At 47.6% G+C, this 21,427-nt stretch overlaps 2 protein-coding genes and 2 non-coding genes across 4 annotated transcripts in view; 3 read left to right on the forward strand and 1 right to left on the reverse strand.

Moving 5' to 3' along the window:
• The first annotated feature begins 621 nt into the window (after positions 1-621).
• Positions 622-17,512, forward strand: LOC126541889 (uncharacterized). The gene is made up of 3 exons (XM_050188852.3): positions 622-1,584; positions 3,135-3,434; positions 16,840-17,512. The coding sequence occupies exons 1-3, from the start codon at positions 1,033-1,035 to the stop codon at positions 17,233-17,235; spliced, it is 1,248 nt and encodes a 415-aa protein (XP_050044809.1). The 5' UTR covers positions 622-1,032; the 3' UTR covers positions 17,236-17,512.
• On the forward strand, positions 9,422-9,493 carry TRNAE-CUC (transfer RNA glutamic acid (anticodon CUC)). Its single transcript has one exon. It is a non-coding gene; the product is annotated as a tRNA-Glu (tRNA).
• Positions 9,500-9,571, forward strand: TRNAQ-CUG (transfer RNA glutamine (anticodon CUG)). Its single transcript has one exon. It is a non-coding gene; the product is annotated as a tRNA-Gln (tRNA).
• A 1,836-nt stretch (positions 17,513-19,348) lies between the features above and the next one.
• Positions 19,349-21,427, reverse strand: part of mei-41 (ATR serine/threonine kinase meiotic 41) — a 127,512-nt gene continuing 125,433 nt past the window's right edge. Inside the window, exon 62 of the mRNA XM_050188850.3 lies at positions 19,349-20,155. Coding sequence (XP_050044807.1) covers positions 20,096-20,155 — 60 coding nt within the window. The 3' untranslated portion in view covers positions 19,349-20,095. The remainder of the gene's footprint in view (positions 20,156-21,427) is intronic.

Here is a 21,427-nt window from a genome sequence, read left to right on the forward strand (position 1 = left end):
GTAAATTTTTCTCAGAATTGGGGACTCGTAAGATACCTTTTCTGACCAAAGTTGCCGATAAGCACCTTTACGTAATGAAGACAAATCCTTGTATGCTTATTATAGGCGAAGTTGCGAATCGTTAAGCACTAAAATAATTTTATGATTTCTTTTGCAGAACCACGATTCGCGTACTTGAGCAAAATTTGAAAGCATGTCAGCTGACAAGACATTTTTTCCACAACCATATATTGGGAAATCACTCTGAGCAAGGTAGTAAATAGCCATTACTTTTTAAAAGCAAAATCTGAGATGATCTAGCGACACGTCTGGGAGACTTGGCGCGGAATGACCCAAATGTAAGATGCGGTGGCAGGGGCAGCGAACGTGGGCCAAGGTCCAGAATGTGAGCTGCGGCAGATGGAAAAACAAACACGCCCGTCAGTCAGTTGACGGTGACCGGAAGCTGGCCGTCCCCAAGGAAGCGGACGGGCTGCAGGCCATCGGCACAAGCACTCTTCGTTTGTTCCAGCGGTGACCTATAGCTGCGCGGCGTACGCGGTGTACGTTCGCTGCATAGTGTAAATAAACAAGCGGAAATGGCAGCAGACGAGACGAGAGGGTCGGTGAGGATGTAGCTCCGCAGAAGGACGCGAGGCGATTGAGTACCCCGGGACCGCGAGGGCAAGTACGAGCTTCTGAAAGGACCCCGGGAGGCTCTGTCGCAACGGTGCGTGCGCGACTCGGGCGAAGTACACGCAAGAAGAAAGAAAGAAGTAAAATAACGGCAGTGTATGTTTGCATTTCTCGAAATGCGCGCGCGCGCGTTCTCCTGGAGCGGGCCGCAAGCGAAAACACGAGTGCTGCAAGACCGCGGGGAGGGAGAGGGCGCGACGGCGACGCAACAACTGCCGAAATCTAAGCCGGCCCTGGCAGCAGTCCACGGCTGTAATCTCTCGCGGGGGCTGCCCCGAGCTATCGTGTACAAACGCTATACGTGTCGCCTCCTCTATCAGCTGTAGCGCTATAGCACTGGCACGTCTTCTGCCGAAAATGGCGCCGTCGCGGGACGTCGTCGCTCGCGCAGCTCTGGTCGCGGTGCTGTCGGTCCACGTTTGCAGCCAGCCGGTCGCGTCGGTTTCGCTGGACCGCTACCTACAGGACCCGCTTCCGGTGCCCGAGTTCAACATCTCGACGCGTTCGTCGCTGGTAGCGGTGCGCGGTCGCTTCTGGGACCTGCAGCTGCACGGGCTGTCGGCGACCCGGCTGGAAAGGGCCACTGCTAACCTGACCGGCCAGACGGCCGAAGTGGCCACGCGCACCGAGCTGGTCTCGCTGCGCGGCCAGTACGCGCTCAGCGGGGACTTCGCCTTCGTCGCGCTGCGCGGCAACGGCACCTTCTGGATGAACGCCACCAACGCGGTGGCGTCGGCCCGCGCTGAGCTGGAGCGGGGACCCCACGGGGGTCCTTGGGTGCGCGAGGTAAGCGCGAAGCTGGAGGTAGACGACATCGACCTGCACATGGAGAACCTGATGGGCGGCGGCCGCTGGTCGACATTTAGCAACTCGCTCCTCAACCAGATCAGCGGTACGGTCTTCAAGAAGGTGCGTGCATCCACCAGTGTAGAAAGAGTGCGGGCGTGCGTATACTGAACGTTCAGTGGGGATGGATGCGTTATGCCAGCAGAGAGGCAAAGATAACCGCATGCATTCTCAAGAAACTATGAAAAATAACACCAAAACTTGAGTCTGCATCATCCAGTGGCATACCATTCACTAACCAAATGGTAAACTCGCGTGATGAATTCGTATGAGCACCCGTGTATCGATAATCATAAATCTCCCCTACGATCCAGTCCAATTTGGAAGACAGGTTGGCTTTCGTTTTTAACTATATATATATAGTTTAATATTCTTATCGTATTTGACCTGCGCATGGTCTCCGAGTGTTTACCGGTGAGCAGCGACGACGAATATATCTATCATAGTGTTACGCGCACCAAGACCCGCCGTGACGCTATCGAGGGGGCAACGTTCTGTCTAGTGACAACTCAGCAAACTAAACTTCCTTTGCTTTTTATGCTTTTTACTTCGCATTTGGACGTCGCTTTCGCCCTTCGCTATTTGAGTAAAAACATGCAGTGTCGTGGAAGAGCTCGTTGCAGTAAAACAACATAAGAAGACCAGCGCTTGAAATACATGCACGTCGGTGGCAACGTAATCTGCTCGCGAGTACATAGCATCACTTCGATAATAATCACGGAGAGCGACGCTATTCCGAAACATACTCGTCACAAGCTGAGCCCTGACATAGTTTTCGCAGAACTGTGCAATTTTCAAGAGGCCACCATCGAAAGAGTGCTCGCAGTTCTCTTGGGTATATGTAGGTGCTCTTAGATGTCTGTGCGCGGCCGCACCGAAGTCAGCTGGCCATGGTGCGGCCAGTACGCCGCGGGAACCTCTGCAGTGTCGGAATCTCTGACAACTGTCATTATAGAAGGCGGACCATCCTTGATCGACTCTTTTATACGTTTCCTTTCTGCGCGATCTCCATTATGATCCACCATCACGCGCGATGTATACACACATAGACCGGGCCAGGTACGTGAATAAGGGATCGCAAAGTTCAGCTTCGAGAACGCCGAGTGGAAGGGTCGCATACTGCGTAGTCCCTTGAGTAAAAGTATGCGGACCACGGATTCCGCGATAAAGCCTATATACTTTCTTCTCCGCCTATGCACTTGAAATTGAGGACTACATGTCCGAACTTGGCGTTGCGACCTTTCCATTGCACTTGTCAATTTCAGTTTGTGCGTCTTGAATTACGCATACATTCCGACCTTTTCTTTTTTCTTCGGCAAGGCTGTTGTCCGGCCGTATACACTTCAGCCAAAGGGTGTATATATACTGTCAACCGCAGAAGGTTGCGGGACGCAGGACCTTCCAAGAAGCTGACTACTCGAGAAGCGTGGTCACGCAGCCTCGAATTAAATGTTCCAGCATGTAGTACAGCCTTCGCCAGCTACGCAGCGATTCATTAAATTAGAAGTGTCGTGCCTCAACAGTGCATGAATTTACATTTTCTGGGGAAAACCGTATATATCCCGCGTAAACCTTTGCCGTTGACCGTGTACACATCCACGCACGCACCGCAGGCCGAGCAGTCGCTGCGGGGCGAGATCGAGCAGAACGTGCGCCGGCGCGTGAACGAGGAGCTGTCCCGCGTGCCGGTGGACCTGACGGCCGCGCGCTCCGAGCGGCTGGTGGACGCGCTGCTGGAGCGCACCGCCGAGCAGCTGCTGCTCGTCGACCCGTACTCGCTGCCGGACCAGGCGCGCTCCTTCGACCAGGACCTGCTCGTGCTTCGCGCCCAGGGCGAGATGCGCCTCGAGGACGGCACGCTCCACGGCCTGTCCACCATTCGGCGCACGGGCGAGGTGCTCGCCTTCTACCAGGTATAAACAGGGGGGTCCTTCCTCTCGTAGAGGTGGAGCGCGAAGCATACGAGGACAAGATGAACCGGAAGCAAAACGACACGTGTGTACCGGGTGGAACTTTATAATGTTTTACAGAATTTTTAAAAATCACCTGTGACGTATGATAGCATAATAATTCCATTCCTTTTTGAGCTGGAATGTTTCGAGGAGGGAGACATCACTAATCGAAACGCGTACACGCGTTTCGATCGAATATATTCAACTAATCAACGAACGTTCACTAATTAATTTCTTAATTAATTACTTTACGGCTCATATTGCAGTTTATACGAATTGTAGCCGGTGAGTTGGCAAGGCGTAGCCACTTAAAATAGATCTTCAGGATGACACCAGTTTCGATATATTAAGTTCCGGACTTTGCGAAGAAATACGTATCGGCGACCCAATTACTTTTGTACTTCAATGCATAAAACGGCGTTTTCTAAAGAAATGTAACTGGAACGACAGCGCATCTTTACCGCAAATTCGATGGCGCATATTTTGAAACTGCATGCATGGTGTCATCCGCGCAATTCTATTTACGTGGATATGCCTTGCAGTCTCACCGGCTACAATTTGTAAATTTCAATAGGCGCTATAAGGTAATTTTTTTGCATTTTTGTTAACTAGTCTATTATGCATTTCGCTTGCTCGTGCAAGTAATGCTTTACATACCTGGTACACATAGCGGCAGCTAGTGTACTATAGTATACAAAGAACACAAAGCCGCAAGAAATATTTGAAATGATGCTGTAATAGCAAAATCACAAGCATTTCACGAACACGGCCACCGCGGTTTCTCGCCAGCCTTCGCTATCCTATAGATGCATCTCGTACTCTCACCGGCTCCGTGCAACGCAGCGAAAGCTCCGGGTCGCACCAGCACACACGGAAGGCTCTCCCGCTGTCCGCGCGACGCCGACTAGACGGAAGCACGCGATCCGTTTACATGGATTCGACGCGAGCGGGTAGAGTGAGACAGGAGTGGAGTTCACCCAGCCCGACCCGACAGTGTTTACATGCATCTTGCCAGGCCTGTTACAAAGTATAGTGCGACTATGCGCACGCCTGTCGTGAAAAAAAAAAAAAAAAAAAACATCGGCTCATTGGTATGTCTAAAGCAGACCTTAATGCAATAACGCATTACATTTAGGGTCCTTCGTTTTCGGGTTTTATATTTTTTTCAATCAGGGGAGTAAAAATCGAGTGCTATTTCTAAAGAGCAAAACTGGAGACAAATGGGGGGGGGGGTTGTTGTCCGGAAGCTAGCCGAAAGTTCGGGATTTTTCCGGTAGCCTTTGCAAACAAATAACACAAGCAATGATCTCCTTTTATAGACAGAAACGTTCTATTTAAGGAAGCGAAATAACTCGCAGGAACGCGTAATTACGAAGACAGCTGTTCGCAAATCATGTGAGGAACACATATCTGCAAATCCTCGTTATCAGGAATTATCAATGCAATGAAAATATACCGTATTAACAAAAACAACAAATGGAGGCGGGTTTGGCAATCCTTGTATGCTATAGTTTTTTTAACAAAGAAAATAAAGTACGAAAAGTAGTACACAAGGGCATGCATGCTTCGCAGGAGTTGTCATCATTTTCCTCATGTTATAATCTTTTGTTGAGGTACGTTATCATATGCATTGGGAGCATTTCTGTGGCCATCTTGGGGGGCCCCGCGGGGGAGTTGGAGGGGGAAGGGAGGGGACCTTGCGGGCCTTTAATCGTTGTTTGTGTCGCCCTGTTTCACTGGTTCCCCATATATGCTTTTGCAACAAAATTAATGAAATGCCAACTAGACGACTAGCCGTACTTCAAACGTGACGTAGTTCGGTAAACGTCTTCTCAACGTATATACCAGCTACCGTTCGAAATGCAGAAGAACGTCCGCGCTGCGTTAGCTCACTTCCTATAGCGCATTATACCGTCGCTTACACGTATGAGACATGCAGGAAATGTGAGACAATGCGCCATCGTCATGTAAACGCAGCTACTAAAAAAATCAACAAGTTTTCGTTCACTGAAGGCCGGCAGGCTCTGAATATATTATATTTTATATATGCTTGTTTTCGCTTATGTGTTAAGCGAAAACAAGGCATAAACCGTAAACAAGGCATAACCATATTCATATATCAATGATAATTACAATATTATTATATCTTGATCACTTTCTCACAGAAGGTGGGCGGTGCTCATAGTTTTGCAACACCTGCATTTATTATTATATTGTATGACAGGGCAAACTTCGAGGAGAAATCTGGTTGAACTCGATAGTCATAGATCTCCTTCGGGGTGCAAAACTCGGGAATTATCGGGTTTTACTCGAAAACAAAGGACTCTCATTATATTCAGCGGCTTCTTTTATTTACTTGATTTTCTATGAGCCAGCCATTCGGTATGAATGTGCCACTAAGTGTGTGCCCATTCTTGGCTTATCCTCCAGAACGGGTATGTTCCGCAGTGAAGCAACAAACGGTATGCCTAAACATCCTCAGCGAAACAAATAAACGCCCTAAAGCGCAGACATGTTCTACGCCTACGCTTTTTTTTCTTTCTTTTTGGCGCGTCTGCTCGGTTAGCTTATTGCAAAGTGAAGTGGGCCGGTCTTAGAGGTAGTGCATACTGGAGATGGCGGGTGATGAAAAATGAGCCGATCCCGGAGAGAGTGTAATCCGTGGTCGCGTGGAAGGTGGGGGTGGGGGGTTGCCGCGCCTCGGCTGTCTTGCCAAGCAAGTACGTAATCGCTATGCTACAAAACGCGTTGTAGATAATAAACAGTTTTATGGGTATTGCTTAACCACAGTCACGAAAGCTTCGCTTTACATAGATTCCAAAATGTTCGTGGGATCTGCATAGTTTTAAAGACAATATGTGTTTCTTAGCGAGTCACCCCCAATATCCCGTATCGGTTCTATCATCTAGCCTCTTTCGTAGGTCGATACCGGGGATAGTGCAGTCTAAAATATTGAAATGTGGGCAGATCGCTAAGGTATGTAGTCTAAAGCCGTTCCCAAGGATATGTGCATTTAAAAAAGATATGCGGCGATTCCGAACGTAGCGCAGTCTAACAATGTGAACAGATCGCAAAGATAGTGGAGTCCAATATATATATATATATATATATATATAGGCCGCTTCAGTGGGGCCATCTAGGCTTACCCAGGCCCGGGCCTCCCAATCGCCTAATTCCAAATAAAGTTATCACATCACATTCAGTGGGTATGCGCTGTCAAAAAACCTGAGCCGTTCACGTGCAGTACAAAAAATGTGGGTCGATCCCGAAGAAAGTGCACTATAAACATGTGGCCCGTTGGCGTGGGTCTGCGCAGTCTAAAAATGTCGACTGATTCCGAAGATAGTGGAGTAGAACAATGAATCAGTTCGACGCTCCTCCTCTCACACGTCGAGTGACACGATAGAGTGCCGTGCGCAGTCATCTCCGCCTCATTCTGACATCCAACTCGCTCAATAAGGCATTCTTTGGTCGACTTCAACTAGAGGTTGAGTCGCTTTCCAACATTTTTTAAAGAAATAATCGAAAATTTCAAAATTTCGGAAACTGATAATTATGTTTCCAGCTCCGTAACTCAGGAATAAAAAATGACAATACAATTCTGTAAGATCTAAAGCGGACGATATTTATGTACTATAGACCGCTCTGAAATGTAGTACTAATTTGTGAGTATAGGAATTTTGCAAAACTATTGTAAGCACTGTAACGATTTCACGTTGACTGTAAACTTATACCCCTATAGTACGTCGCATTTACCCGCTATAGGTGCTTTAATAGTTGCAGTTTACATTACTTCGATCTCTGCTTTTGGTGCAGAGGTTGCATACCACTATTTTTTTAAAGACTCACCGATGCTCGGTAGCGTTTGTAAAAAAGTCGAGGCCCTCAAAATTGTTCCTTCCTACACTACAGTAGGTAGAATTCAGAATTCTCTCTCACACACAAGACTTCATTCAAATCGGTCAAGGAGTGTCTCATAAGAGCATTTCTGCATTTTACGAGTATTTGAATGGGTGGCAACTCCGATTTGCCTATTCAAATGTATGAAAAATGGAGAAACGCTCTCCTTAGACAAACGTTTAACCGATTTGAATAAGATCTGTTCAAATCTAGTCACTGCGAGTAACAGAATTTCGCTTTAGGGCCCGGATTTTTTAAACTAAAACTGCCCAAAATCAGCACGTCTCGAAAGAAAGAAAAAGCGCGAAGTTTACAAATCCGTAACTCTGCATCAAAAAGAGATATTGCAGTTCTGTCAACTGCATCCATTAGAGCATCTAAAGTGGACAAAATTGATGTATTACACATAGCTCTCAAGCACACAACTGTGATTAGAACTTTTGCAAAAGCCTGGAAAAAAAACCTAATGACGATAAACCGCTGATGACGATAGTCGAGGGGAGGAGAATGTGCTTTAATAAATGCGTTTTAATAACAACCTCGTAAACACTGTAGCAAATTCACGTAAAATATTAATTAATATAACAAATTTGTTCGTTTTAGATTTATTACTAGGTGCAGTTTACAGAACTGTGACATTTCATTGCCGAGATACAGAGCAAGAAACTTGATAGTTTCGTTTTCTGAAATATTACAGTTCTATAAACAATTCTCATGAGAAAAATCAACGGCCTAAATAAACTCGCCTGCAGCACTCACTGAATTTTAGCTTTTCCTTTAAATGCAAGAAACCTCATCAAATTTGGTGCACTGGTTGCCGAGAAAAACGATTTCTCTGTTCCCATGTATTTAGATAGGATCCCACGAGCTAATACTTCCTCTTTAATTCGATTGATAACTGCGAACAGATCTTGGGCTTCAAGGCAACATGGCAGAGGGGGGGAGGTGGGTGGGGTTCCGCGCACGGAAAAGCTTATGTAGCAGCAGGCACTTCATAGTTGTACAGTGTACAGAGCATCGGTACAGAGGATGCACGGTCCGCTTGGTATTTCGGTGTTCGTGAAGGCAAGACGCTTGACTAACTGATTCTGGTTGAGGCCAAACTAGAGAAAAAGACACGGACGAGCAAAGACAAAGCGACAAGATTCTCATCTATTGTCGTATACAGCGAAGACGGGCACGTTGTTCAGCCTGGACAAGATATGCGCGTTGCATGGAAGGCCTGAAAACATGGCATTAAACTAACCTCCATGCAAAATGGTACCTCTGTGCGAAATTTGAGCGTGATGAAATTTCAAGCGATGTCGCGGGTGCCGCTTCTGTTACTCGAACATGGCAGCAACGATGACGTCACCGCGCCATGTTCGACTGCCGCGGTGACCTATAAGGTTAAACCCAAGCCTTTGTTTTGATGGAGACGCAGCTGGTAACGCTGCTGGCGTCTACGCCAAAAATCCGGGGCCATGCTGGCGCACTGGTGGTGCCCTATTGTGGCAACGCGTCTTGTGGTGCCCTCGGTTTTCTTGTTTACGTAGCTTTTTACCGTACCAACGCCTCCTTTATTTATATAAAGGAGGCGTTGACCGTACTTAGTACAAGAACATGGCGGCCGCGATGACGTCTGTACAAACTATAGTGAACTAGAATATTCTAGTTCACTGTAGTACAAACCAACGTTGGTACAAACTGTATGATGCAAACCTCTGCAAATCGATTATTAAGAGGGATAGGCCAAGAATGGTCTGTCTGTCTATCTATCTATATATGCAAGTCAGAAATGAAAGGAGGTGGGAGATGAACATATTAAAAAAACACGCAAAAGAAATTATTGCATCCTAGCCAAGAAATCAAGGAGGTTTATTCCACTCTTGTTCCGAACACGTGTAACACCTCAGAATATTACCATATTTTTTCGTCTTCTTTTTCCTTTCTTTTCTTTTTGCAATAGCGAGACGGCGTGAAATAATTCGACCAAATGGCATACTTTAAGTCGCATTAGAAGAATGCTCTCCTTATTTGTAGCCCTATATGATGAGCCGCCGCTCGTCTCCGGCGTGGTCTAGTGGCTAGGATACCTGGCTCTCACCCAGGAGGCCCGGGTTCGATTCCCGGCGTCGGAAGAGTGTGGTCTCATGGTGTAACGGTTAGCACTCTGGACTCTGAATCCAGCGATCCGAGTTCAAATCTCGGTGAGACCTCGTTTCTTTCTTTTTTTTTTTTTGTCTAGCGTTACGGCGCGCGAATATGAAATTACTAAATTGCAACATATATATATTTCTTCTTTTAGTGAAAAACGAGAAGAAAGGGGGTTAACCGAGGGGCCCGATTTTTATTAGTCATATCATGAGAAGCCAACAAACACTGACACCAAGGACAACATAGGGGAAATCACTTGTGCTTAATAAATGAAATGAAGAAACGATATATTAATGGAAATTAAAGTGGATGAAAAAAACAACTTGCCGCAGGTGGGAACCGAACCCACAACCTTCGCATTTCGCGTGCGATGCTCTACCAATTGAGCTACCGCGGCGCTGTTTCCCCATCCACTTTCTTGGGTATTTATGTGTACTAGTAGAACCCTGGGAGTGTTAGCTAGCGCCACCACTCAGACCTTGGCGGCGACGTGGAACGTCCTTGTTGCCTGCGGCAACAAGGACGTTTCACTTTTAGTGAAAGTGCCACAGGCGCCTACTACGGAGGGGCTCCGGGGCCCGAGCTACCTCTGAAACTTTCCGAGAGCGGGGGGTGGGGGGTGGGGGGGTGTCGTTACTAGAGTTCTGTCATCCACATCATTTGAGGTTTCTTTCGAGTTGTGTCTACCTTTTTGAAGGCTTACTGCATCATTGTTGGTGCGGACGTGCGCGGCTTTTAATGCATACTTTCGCTTTACTTCTGCAAGTACTGACAATAAGAGGACTAGCGCATTAGAAGTACCATAGGCGGCTACCTTATCCGTATTTTCTCACTTCAAATTAAAAAAAGAAATTCAGTTGTAAACACCATGCACAAACAATATATTTAAATTATACACAGGGCAAAGTTCATTATATTTTTGAATAGGAGGAGGTGGCCAATGAACTATTATTTCTAATGGTATGGGTGGCCTATGCCTAGAGAATGAATATGTCGTTGCATGTTCACCTCGCTTCGAATAGCCCTGCATGCTTCTTGCCCCCCCCCCCCCCCCCCCAAAAAAAAAAAAGAAGGAAAGAAAAAGAAAGAGCCTGCAGACTTCAGTGACCCCTTCGACAGTCTTTTCAACGGTGTGTGAAATGCAGGTGAATGATATGTGTCTCAGTACTGCTTCTCTTTCCAGTAAGCAATGCCAACAACTTATCAAAAAAAAAAAAAAAGAAAAAAAAAAGAAAGAAAGAAAAGGAAAAAAAAGACTCTTCTAATAATTTAGTACATTCATTAGGGATCGAAACGTCGCCACTTGCATGCAGAGGTCATAAATATGTATGGTTCACTAGGTAACGGAAATGAAGCCACGCCGGATTCACTCGAAACCAGAATGAACATTAGCTAATATAAGCGCAACAGTGCTTATATACTCGGGGACTCACAGTGAAAAGAGAGATTTCTCCGCAAAGGCGAAGCAGTATTAGCGATAGCGAAGTATGACAATTACACCAAGGAAGATTATGCCACCGAGAGACACCAGGTTATTGGTGGCGCGGGAGGACTCGGGCTGCTCCTACTATGAGGTCTTGTAAATACTCATATAAGGCCGTCACACGAAGTTTCTTCAAGTGCAACTGTTATTCAAGGTAATATATATGGAGTTCGCAAAGCTAGTCACCCCCTCCTCCTCCTCCTCCTGCCCCCACGAAACAAGAAAACTTTGCGCCTAGGTGACGGTCAGTTTGAGAGTTGGGGTTCTTGCTACGGTTCGCCATATGAAATTTCCAAGCAGTCTCACGGAAGCAGGTTGATCGTATTGGATTTAGCTGCAGCTGCGAAATGCAGAGCACGTCACTACGCTCAGCAGCTTTACATTTTTCTTTATGATGTCCTAATTACATTAATTGAAATGTTTCTGCACTGGTGACACCATTCCGACTGAAGGTCTAGCGTGTGCCCCGACGTCGCATCCTTTGGTCTTTTTCAACCACGAACCTCTTCGCTGACCCGCCTTGGTGGTCAGCGCATGGCTTCCGCGGCGTTCTGCTGCTGAGCATTCGAGGTCGCGGGTTCAGTCCTCGCTCCCGAAGCGAGAAGTCTAGAGTACTGAGTACGGCAAGAAGTCTCGGCTGAGAAGTCTCGAGTTATGAGTACGGCAAACCCGAGAGACTTCTAAAGCGAAGCTTTCTTTGCAAACCCTCCCGAACTTTCTTGACCTTGAGTGTTGGCTGAGGGCTACAGCTGACCTGCTGAATATTGAAGTACGTACCCGATGCTGGGATTCAGCCTCTGCCTCTCCCTCCCCTGCCACGTTGCAAGTGTCCGAGCTATCGCTGGTTCGCCTGCTGTTTGATTCCGGGTGCAAAAAAAAAAAAAAAAAAAATCAAGGGACACGTGAATGAATGCGAAAGCATTGTGACCACCTCGCGACGTTTAGACATTATGTCACAACCTAAAGTCGTGGTTACGACCTTGCCACCAAAGGTCGAGGGTTCGAGTGCCTCAACTTTACCTTAATTCACTGTGCCTTAATTAACACCAAAGGTCGTGGGTTCGAGTGTCTCAATTAACTATACCTTAATTAGGTGATATTCATTAACTTCGCCCTAACTGATAGCAAAGGTCGTGGGCTCGAGTACTTTAACTCTCTTAATTAACTGTCTTGCTTTTATTAACACCAAATGTACGTCGTGGGCTCAACTCGCACCAGTGGTCGTGGGTTCGAGTGCTCTACATCCTCTAATTAACTGCACCTTAATTAACTTCGGAATAACACCAAAGGACGAGGGCTCGACTCTCACCAAATGTCGTGGTAACTCTATCTGAATTGTCGTCGCCTTAATTAACACCATAGGTCACGAGTTCGAGTCCCACCAAAGGTCGAGGGTTCGTAGCCTTTTTGTACCATCATGCACACGTGGTGACGCCGCGAACGGCGGATTTTCTGCCTCATGAGCCATTTAATGCTTTCGCATTAAAAAGTCGCAGTTTCGCCTCGAAGGCGAAGGATTGATTGTTGTGACAAATTATTAGACAGCTATACGCAGTAAGGCTAGTAGTTTTACCGGCTGTAAAACTACTGTAAACATTCACTTGCTAGCTAAATAAAAAATAAAAAAAAGGCACGGTGTCATGCGCGCATAGGCAAACACGATCACATCTCACTCGATGACCGCGGACACTCGCTGTCAGAACGTTGGCGTGATGAAGAGCGGCAGCACCGGCGAGTGAATTCCCCTTCGTGCAGCCCGTTGCTTCAACGCGAACTAGGCGAGTGAGAACGCAATGCACACGAAGCCATCAGCTTTTCGGGTCGGTTAGCCTTCGAACTCGCTGCTGATTACCTCTAAGATAGGACGTGCGCGGCCGCGCTTAGCCGCATCATGCATGCGCAGCCATGGCCGGAAAATAAATTGAGGAGAATCTCCCTAAGCTGGAATTTACCAAGATATGTGCAGCGTTATATGGCGGTAGGCGTGGTAATGATATGCGTGTGGGGGTTATGATGCTGATGTAGCACGTTGTTTATGCATTTGTTATTTATGTATTTATGCATGTATTACTTATATAGGCGTGAGGAGTACCAGCAGAGAGACGAGCATATTTACATTGACGAACATATGCATCTCGCATCACAACGACCGCCATATTATGCTACGCATATCTTCGACAGCTCCAGTACAGGGAGCTTCCGCTTAATTTGTTTGCGCGATGCCCTTACGCGCTAATGCCGTCATAGGCAGCGGAGGGGGCACGGCTAAGCGTGCATGCGTAATTAATACACGAGTGGCGCACCCTCTCGTTTTGCGTCTCCTTTGTCACCTTCCATCCTCGCTGTTCACCAGGGCGTCCCATACTGCTTGCTGTCCCCATTTAGCACAGGCTTAAGTGTTCCTGCCTCTCACCAGGCCTCATAGCAAATTTTAGTTATAAGCTGGAAGTTGTTACGTGTCCCCTGAGGAGCGTTCTGCCGGAAAAAAGTTTTTCAAATTGGTTCATTAGTAGCCGAGATAGAAATATTCCAGTGCCGCGAACCTATGATTTCAGGAGGCGAGCTCCACTGCCAAGCGAGACACTCTCTCCACTTGTCCCGTCTAGCCGCTACGTTCTCCCATACCGGACCTCGAGGATCGCGTGACGCATACGTCACGGGTCCCGCCTTTACAAACCCACCTACGCCGGGTTTTCTAAACTTCCGCTAACAGCGTCGCGCGCGAGCTGCCGAGATTACAGTGATTGTCTCGCTTCGCGCAGCGCACGATTTTGCGTGCAGTACACGAGGGCACCTAACTAGCGGTATAAGTCAGTCCTACACGAATGCGGAGGCAGACACAAGCGGATCACAGAGCATGATCCCGCGCTGGTACACGGTAGAAAATGACATAGTTTCGGTGTCTGTGCGCGCGACTGCACGACCTGGGAACAAGCAGACGAAATGGAAGTACATGTCTCTTGCTGCGGTGCGAAGTAAAACAAGAACACGCATACATTCGGTTTGTGTGTTTTATTATTTCTCTAAGCGTTAATTCGTCTATTCAAGCAACATATTACACAAATAACAGATGGTACCTTGAATAATTCTCGAAGTCACGTGTCACCACGAGCGAAGTCTGAGCACAACCACGTGTGCGTAGGCGCACTAGCACATTAATACTAGCACATGTAATGCTTTGCAGACAATCGTTATCGCGCATTGTATGCTCTGCGCTTGTCAGCTCAAAGTGGCCTGACCTGCTGAGGGGCCCTTTAACGCCTCCTTTCTGCGTATGGCGTATGAAGAACGTCGAAAGCGGACACGCTCGTACAATGTTTTGCGCGCATGTTATCGCCGATGAGTCGATCGTTTACCACTGTACTACGGATGACAGCTTTATGCCGCGCACACAATGAGCATTCTCTCCCTGTATTGGGAAAGGTGTGCATGACGAACGGTCGTAAACACGGGCACTCCTTTGTTCAGTTGAGGCTGGTAAAATTCGCACTCTCATCACACAAATTCAAGTGTCTGTCGCAATTCTTGGAGTTCATGACAGAGCACGTCTTCCCTCTGCTATTGAACATTTTAAATAGTACAAGCGATACTTGGCCTCTCGGCGGAATGTTGCTGCTTGCTGGAGCGGTCGGTGCCTGGTTAGTCCTGATTTGGAAGACGTTCAATGGCGGCGCGCCTGTGGCGGCCCCTTTTGCGCAATGCATAGTGTGCTCGCGTGTTGATCATGATGATGATCCCAATACTATGGCACTTATCCAAAATTAGGTTATTGGCCAAGAAGCGGGAGGTGCATATCGTGCCAGCGCAATTGAACTAGCTCTTTGAGATGATCTCCGCAAGTCAGCGATGATCTCCATACTATGGCACATACCTACAACTGGAGATCGACCAAGAATTGGGCGGTATATACATTTAAAATAAATAGAGGCTTTTAGCTTGTACGCTATTCCGGTAAACGGGAGCGGTTTGGGCGGATTACCGGATGGTCGGGGCGTAAACGTGAGCGGGGAAGCCGCCTGGTGTTGTAGAGCTCAACCAGACAAACGCATAGCTAAAACTGCAGTAACTCACCATATCCTGCTTCGCCACTCGTGCAAATTTTTGGCAGCGGCGTAATTGTGAACACGATTACGCCACTGTCGAAAATTTACCCCAGCAGCTAAGCAGAATATAGTAATTAGCTCTGTGTTTGTGTGGTTGAGCTTTTCGCCACCAGCTGGCGCCACCAATCTGGCCGCTCACCTTGACGCCCCCGCTAAACCGGAAAACCGCCCGCACTTGCCCGAATACCGGACACGCTAAAAGTCTCCAATATGGAATGAAGAAATACAAGCCAATATAGGAGTTGTGACATTGCGTAGCACGGGTGCGCGAGAGCACCATGCGTGCGCACGCAGGAATAAAATGGCCGTATTTACAGCGCTTCATTAACCGCTTCACATATTCCCAAATGCGCGTTGGATTTGCATGTTTTATTATTTTGTTTTTTGTCTATACTGATAGCAGTTTACATGTACGGACACACCAGGCACATTTTCGCCGTTGCCGTCGGTGACTCTAGTTGCCGTGCATTCCAGAAAAAAGGCCAAGTGCGAGGAAAACGAGCGGCCTGCGCGCCGCGTGCTGTGGGCGAGCAGAAAGGGACGTTTTGCCTCCTTCGCGCTGTCTTCCCGCGCGCCTAGTCGCGTTATCTTATAGTTTCCGAGTCGTGATTTCAGTGTTTGATTAGCGGCACGTTTGAAATGGTGCAGAGATCGGCAAACGCGCACCGCGCCGCCTGCCACGTTGCAACTTGTGGCAGCCTCATTATTCAGCAGAACTGATAGTTGGGCGAGTTGGTACAAATTCATAGTAAAATGTAGTGTCATTGTCAATTGTGCGCGCTAAATATTTTACTATGAGCCTCATTATTATCAGACATCCCCTACACAGGTACACATATACACCGATTGCTTGAGCGCCGTTCTTCGAGAGCTGAAGAGAGTCGGTAAAGCTACATCAATTTGGCAAAAGATACGTAAGCTTCACGAAAACGAGCCTTTCAATGTTGACGTGCACAAGGGCATATAGCTCTGACCCTTTCAATGCAATGGCAGATAGCTGAGCACACAAGAACACACAACCACCTACAGCCCTTGAGTCAGATTTATTCACGACTTGGCGAGCGAGAGAGAGAGAGAGAGAGAGAGAGAGTAATAATAATAATAATAAAAAATTTCAGACGTGACTGGCGTGCTCTTAGCGTAACCTCACAAGGGTGGATGATATGTGCCGAGGTAGTTCTCACCGCTGCCGTCACCCGCAAGTGGAAGGATTTCGCCAATGACGACGCAACCTGCCCAAACTGTACGACCCTGGCACGAGACACGGATTTGTACCACCTGCTGTTGACATGTACAAGACATATCCGGGAGCCGTCGCCAAGACGGTCTGGCCTCCGCACCGACCGAGATGCTGACTTCGGCAAGTGGAGTCAAGACGCCTCTAATTAGGGCCTTGCTGGGCTTCCTGCATGATGTAGGACTGCATTCATATTTTATAGGATTTTTCTAGTTTTATTTGTGCTATGCCATAAGGCAGCCCTCCTCGAAAGAACTCGCGACAGCGAGTGCGTGTTGCGGAAATGAGTGAGATTTGTTCACTTTTGTCTGTGCGCGCGTGACAATATATGTCTGTTTACTTAGTAGGCGAATATTTACTGCAATTTATACGACCTCAAGAACTTTGCGACCTTCCTTTTTGTACTATGCTCTCCACTCTTGCACACTGGCTGATGCCAACCACAATGAAGCGCCAAGGATGTCGAACCTCAGCAGCACTTGGTGGCGGCCTTTTAACTATGCGCAGGACGGCACGCTCCTGCTGGAGGCGGACGTGGGTTTCTCGAACCTGACGGGTCGCTGGCGCTGGTGGGCGCAGCTTCTGGGCGCGGGACCCTCGGGCGACGCCTCGCTCCGCGTGCAGGGCCTGTCGCTGCACCTGCGCATCGCGCTGCCCCTGCAGGAAGGGGCCGGCAGCCCCGCCGTGCTAGGGCCCCTGCGGCTCGAGGCCGTCGAGCTGCGCGACATCGGCCAGGTGTGGCTCGACCTCGGAGGCCTGGGCGCGTTCGACTTCTTGCTCGAGGCGCTCGTCAATCTGGCGACGAACGTGTTCAAGTGGTCGCTCGCGGAGGCCGCCCTCGACACCGTGGCCGCCGCCCTGAGGACGGAGATCGCCCAACTACCATCGTTTGAGCTGCACTAGACCGAGTCTGTGCGCGTGTGCCGAGCACGCGCGCAACAGCGTGCGCCGCCACGCTCTCATCGGGTGACTTTGTGAAATGCTGCAGACAGTTCCTACACAGCGCTGTCTGAACGGCCGGGAATTCGGTTGTCGTCGGACGGCACTCTTGATCAACACCTAACGGGGATTTGCCCCGACATATATCGCGACACACACTTCGCATTTCTCGCGTTTTCACCCGGGCAGCTACTCCACGATGAGCACAAGTTCCGCTGCAGATAAAAGCCTCCAATGGGAATGTTTTTTCTTTCTTTTTCCTAAACAGCAACGTGCACACACGTGCACAGTGACAGGAACGTCGACGAAAAATAAGGTAAGAAAACTGGGCTGTAGGCAAGGGTACATGGAAAGAGATTTTAAAAGAAGAAGAAAAAAAAAAAGGGAGTCACCTTTTTTGCAAACGCTTTCTTTGCAACAGAAGCCTGCCTCCTTACTCACTTAAGGAGGCGGGCTTACGCCTTATTTCGTAATAAAGCGGATTCCCATGCGCGACTGCTAATGGTAGCTACGGTCAGGTACATTGCGTAGATGCCGCAGCCGCCGCGGGATGCCGCCACGAGTCCACTGGCTAAGCAGCTCGCTGAGGAAAATTGCGTTTGTCTTATGTTAGCGCATCGTATGCACCAAAATCGGAAGTTGTGGTGTCTACGTTATCATCCAAAATGAAATTTGAACTGCGCACCATGGCGACATTTAGAAAGCGGAGCGTTGTGGGCACGCCCCAGTGTGCCTTAGCCTTCGCAGTGCAAGGCATTGAAAAGGAACGGCAGCACAGCGGAGGTCGTGTTTGATTGCCAATCACTTCGCTTCTGCTGAACGCGTTGAAGTACTTCTTGTGGCAAAATATTTATGAAATAGCCAATTCTCACTTCAATTGCCTTTCTTCACTTCGATAAAAAATGGCTCAGGGCCCCTTTAAATGACAATCCCATTGCTTGGCTCAGGCCACGTGGTGGGTAGGCGCTACATTTATGAGGCTCAACAACATCACAAAACATGACTACCAGAGCAGACGAGAAGCTAACTCTCACCTGCTCGATGTTTGAGCCTCCGAAAACTTTTGCACTGTCATTGCCTCACACGGCACATTGCGTCGTGGCATAATTGGCAAATTTTAATTTGATTATGGGGCTGTACGTGCCAAAGCCACAATTGGATTATGAGGTGCGTCGTAGAGGTGAACTCCGGATTAATTTTGGCCCCATGGGGTTCTTTCACTTGCACCTAAAGCTAAGTACATGAGTGTTTTCTTTCTTTTGATATTTTGCCCCCGTCAAAATGCGGCTGCCGAGGTTGGGATCGAACCCGCGATCTTGAGCAACGCCATAGCTGCAAATCAATCGCAGCTGGCACAGAAGTGTTGATTTGACGTGCAGCTGCTTCTGTATTGTCGCCTGCCCGCCTCAAGTCAGTGTTTTTCAGAAATAGGAGAAACGTACTGTATCGCATATTGAACTTAAATTTATCAAAAATTTCCTTGCATTCTTACATTGCCTTTCCCCCTCCCGCCCTCCCCTTTTGTATGGGAGCAGCGGACGAAGAATGGAAAGTCTGTTATTCACTCGTTTTGGGGCTGCGTTGGTTCTACTATAGCCTCCTTGACAAACTCTTTATCGGGGAGGCTATGGTTCTACCCATTCTCTGCCTCCTCTCCCAACTCCTCTCTACTATTCCATCTAGAGTTTCTGTATATGCTAGCATAACTCTAATTCTATCTACCTCCCCTGTGGACTGTTGCACATTAGCACAAAGGTAAGCGCTGTGGTTTCTGCAATGCTTTTGCGGCTGTCACAGCTGGATAATTACAGCCATCAACAGGGTATTGTAGCGACGCCCAGGGATCTCTAAAGGGCATTGTGGCGATGCCATGGAAACGTCCAAACAAGTTTCTCGTGTCATCTCTCCTCTCTGCTATGCTCAAGCCATGTGTATGCATGCTCTGAACCACCTTTCGATATGCATGCAAGACAGCAACAGCAGCAGTGAAAAAGTTGAAGGAAGAGGCAAAGAAAGCTTCACTTTAAGACACTCGTGCCTAGCATGAACAACATCTATCAACGTACACCGGGCACAATTCTCATAATGACCTCTGTCCTTTTTACTTGGCAACATTTAGTTTGAACAACTGGTACAAGGCCTTTCCTGGATAAGCATTTTACACACACCTATGAACACTGCATAAATTTGCTGTTGCCCCATCATAATCACTACAATAAAATGCATGCAAGGAGGACGTTGATGTATGCACAAGGAAAGCGCAGCAAATTGTGAGCGATAGTTCATGAAATTGAATAGTTGTATCAACAGAGAAAGGCACATTTTACTCAACAAGCAATAAAGTTTGTATGCAACAAATGTCCTCGGTTGTTCATTTGGCTTTCAAGATAAACATTCAACTTGATCAAGGCCCCTCAGCACAGAAATTCTGTTCTGTATTTTAAAAGCATGTAATAATATTTGTTAATGTAGCACAACACTTTCAAGTAGTCCAATAAATACATCTAAGTAGCATAAAATGCAGCACTCTTAATTGTCGACAATACAGTACTAGTGACCAACATAACAAACAGATCACAGAATCAAAGCAGATGTGTTCAGATAGATTAGCTGCAAGGGAAGTGTGTAGGAACAAGAAACAGTGATGGACATGAAATAAATTATGAGATAAAAGTACACAAGCCACTTCTTCCTCAATTATTAAAGAAATAGATACTGAGGAATGCACATTACTAGCACATGTAAGTACGTACAGTGCTGAAAGGATCCACAAGCTCTTCGGCAGAAAGATCCTAAAAATACTAAGCTAGTACGGAGAAAACCATCAGAGGTAGGCGCCCCAGCCAACGTACATCTGGCAGAGGTTGACCTCATTGGTTGCTTCCTGTTAAAAGAAAAAGACACCACTGTAGCAAGGCAGCACAAACACACAAGGATAAAGCCAAACACTGATAACTGAACTACGCGTGTGTGAACAACATTCCTCTCTCCCCCCCCCCCTCCCAAAGGGGGGGGGGGGCACAACAAAGCAGGCTCTGCAAGCCTACATTATTGACCACGCTAAGCAGTGACAGACCTGAACAAAATCGCACATGTGGCTGCTCATGCCGTTTCGCTTAGGACATCTTCACTGCACCCTCTCAGCCACTGGATACAGGCACGACCACGGTTGCACACAGCTACATGACAAGCCTCAGCTTTCGTGAAGAGATGCAACGGCCCCGATTCTTCACCCACAAGTCTTCAGCGAGACAAAGGAACACTATGTGTGTGTACACTTAAAAGGACATTAAAGGCAAATATTAAGACCCAAATAAAGTCTAATACTAAGCCCATCCCCGAGCAGGGGGTGAAGCTGCATATGCCATCACCCCTCCTTACTGCTGCCGGTGAGTAAAACAGCAACAGACAGCCAAGACAGAGCGTTGGATTCACCACTGCAGCTGCTTTCGGTGAAGTGGTGTGGACCATTCGGGGATCCCACGATGTCACAAGGATGTGGAATTCCTTGCTACTTGCAGTTTGTGTGAGTTTCGCGAGCTAGGGAAACCAGTGCAGCACTACGCGATAACGAAACTATTGAAACACAAAAGCGCGGGTGGCGCAGAGTCAAGCAAAAACTAAATCTTTCAAATGCCCGCATCTTGGTCAAGGGTAACATCTAAGAGTTATTTTTTCTACATATCGAATCGAACTGGACAAGTAGTATTTTTATCCGTCTTATAATGCAATGCAATGATCTTTTTATCACGAAAGGTTGAGTACTAGTGACTGAATTATAATGAAGAGTACCTGCATCATCGGGCTAGTGCTTGAATGTCTCGGGTGAGTTGCAGATTGTGTCCCGCATTTACCTCAGTTTCTAATTTACTAAAACTCTGTTTGCGATAATATTGATGCCTTAGACGTTTTCAAGCATTAATTTATCACTTTAGCTTTACTTAATACTTCCCTTTAGTGTCCCTTTAATCTACATGGGATGCTACACAGGATCAGGTCACCCACGCCTCTTCTGATTCGCCTCGCATCTGTGGCTCTGCTCTGCCCCCCAATGCTTTCGATACATCACACCTCACATCCTCTTGTATGTCGCTTCCCGTGTATCTACCCAACACTAGACTCATAGTTGCCTAGGTGGCATTGCTTAGCTCTATGC

The sequence above is a fragment of the Dermacentor andersoni genome, chromosome 2 (genome assembly GCF_023375885.2).
Source record: "Dermacentor andersoni chromosome 2, qqDerAnde1_hic_scaffold, whole genome shotgun sequence".
In the NCBI taxonomy this organism is placed as follows: domain Eukaryota; kingdom Metazoa; phylum Arthropoda; class Arachnida; order Ixodida; family Ixodidae; genus Dermacentor; species Dermacentor andersoni.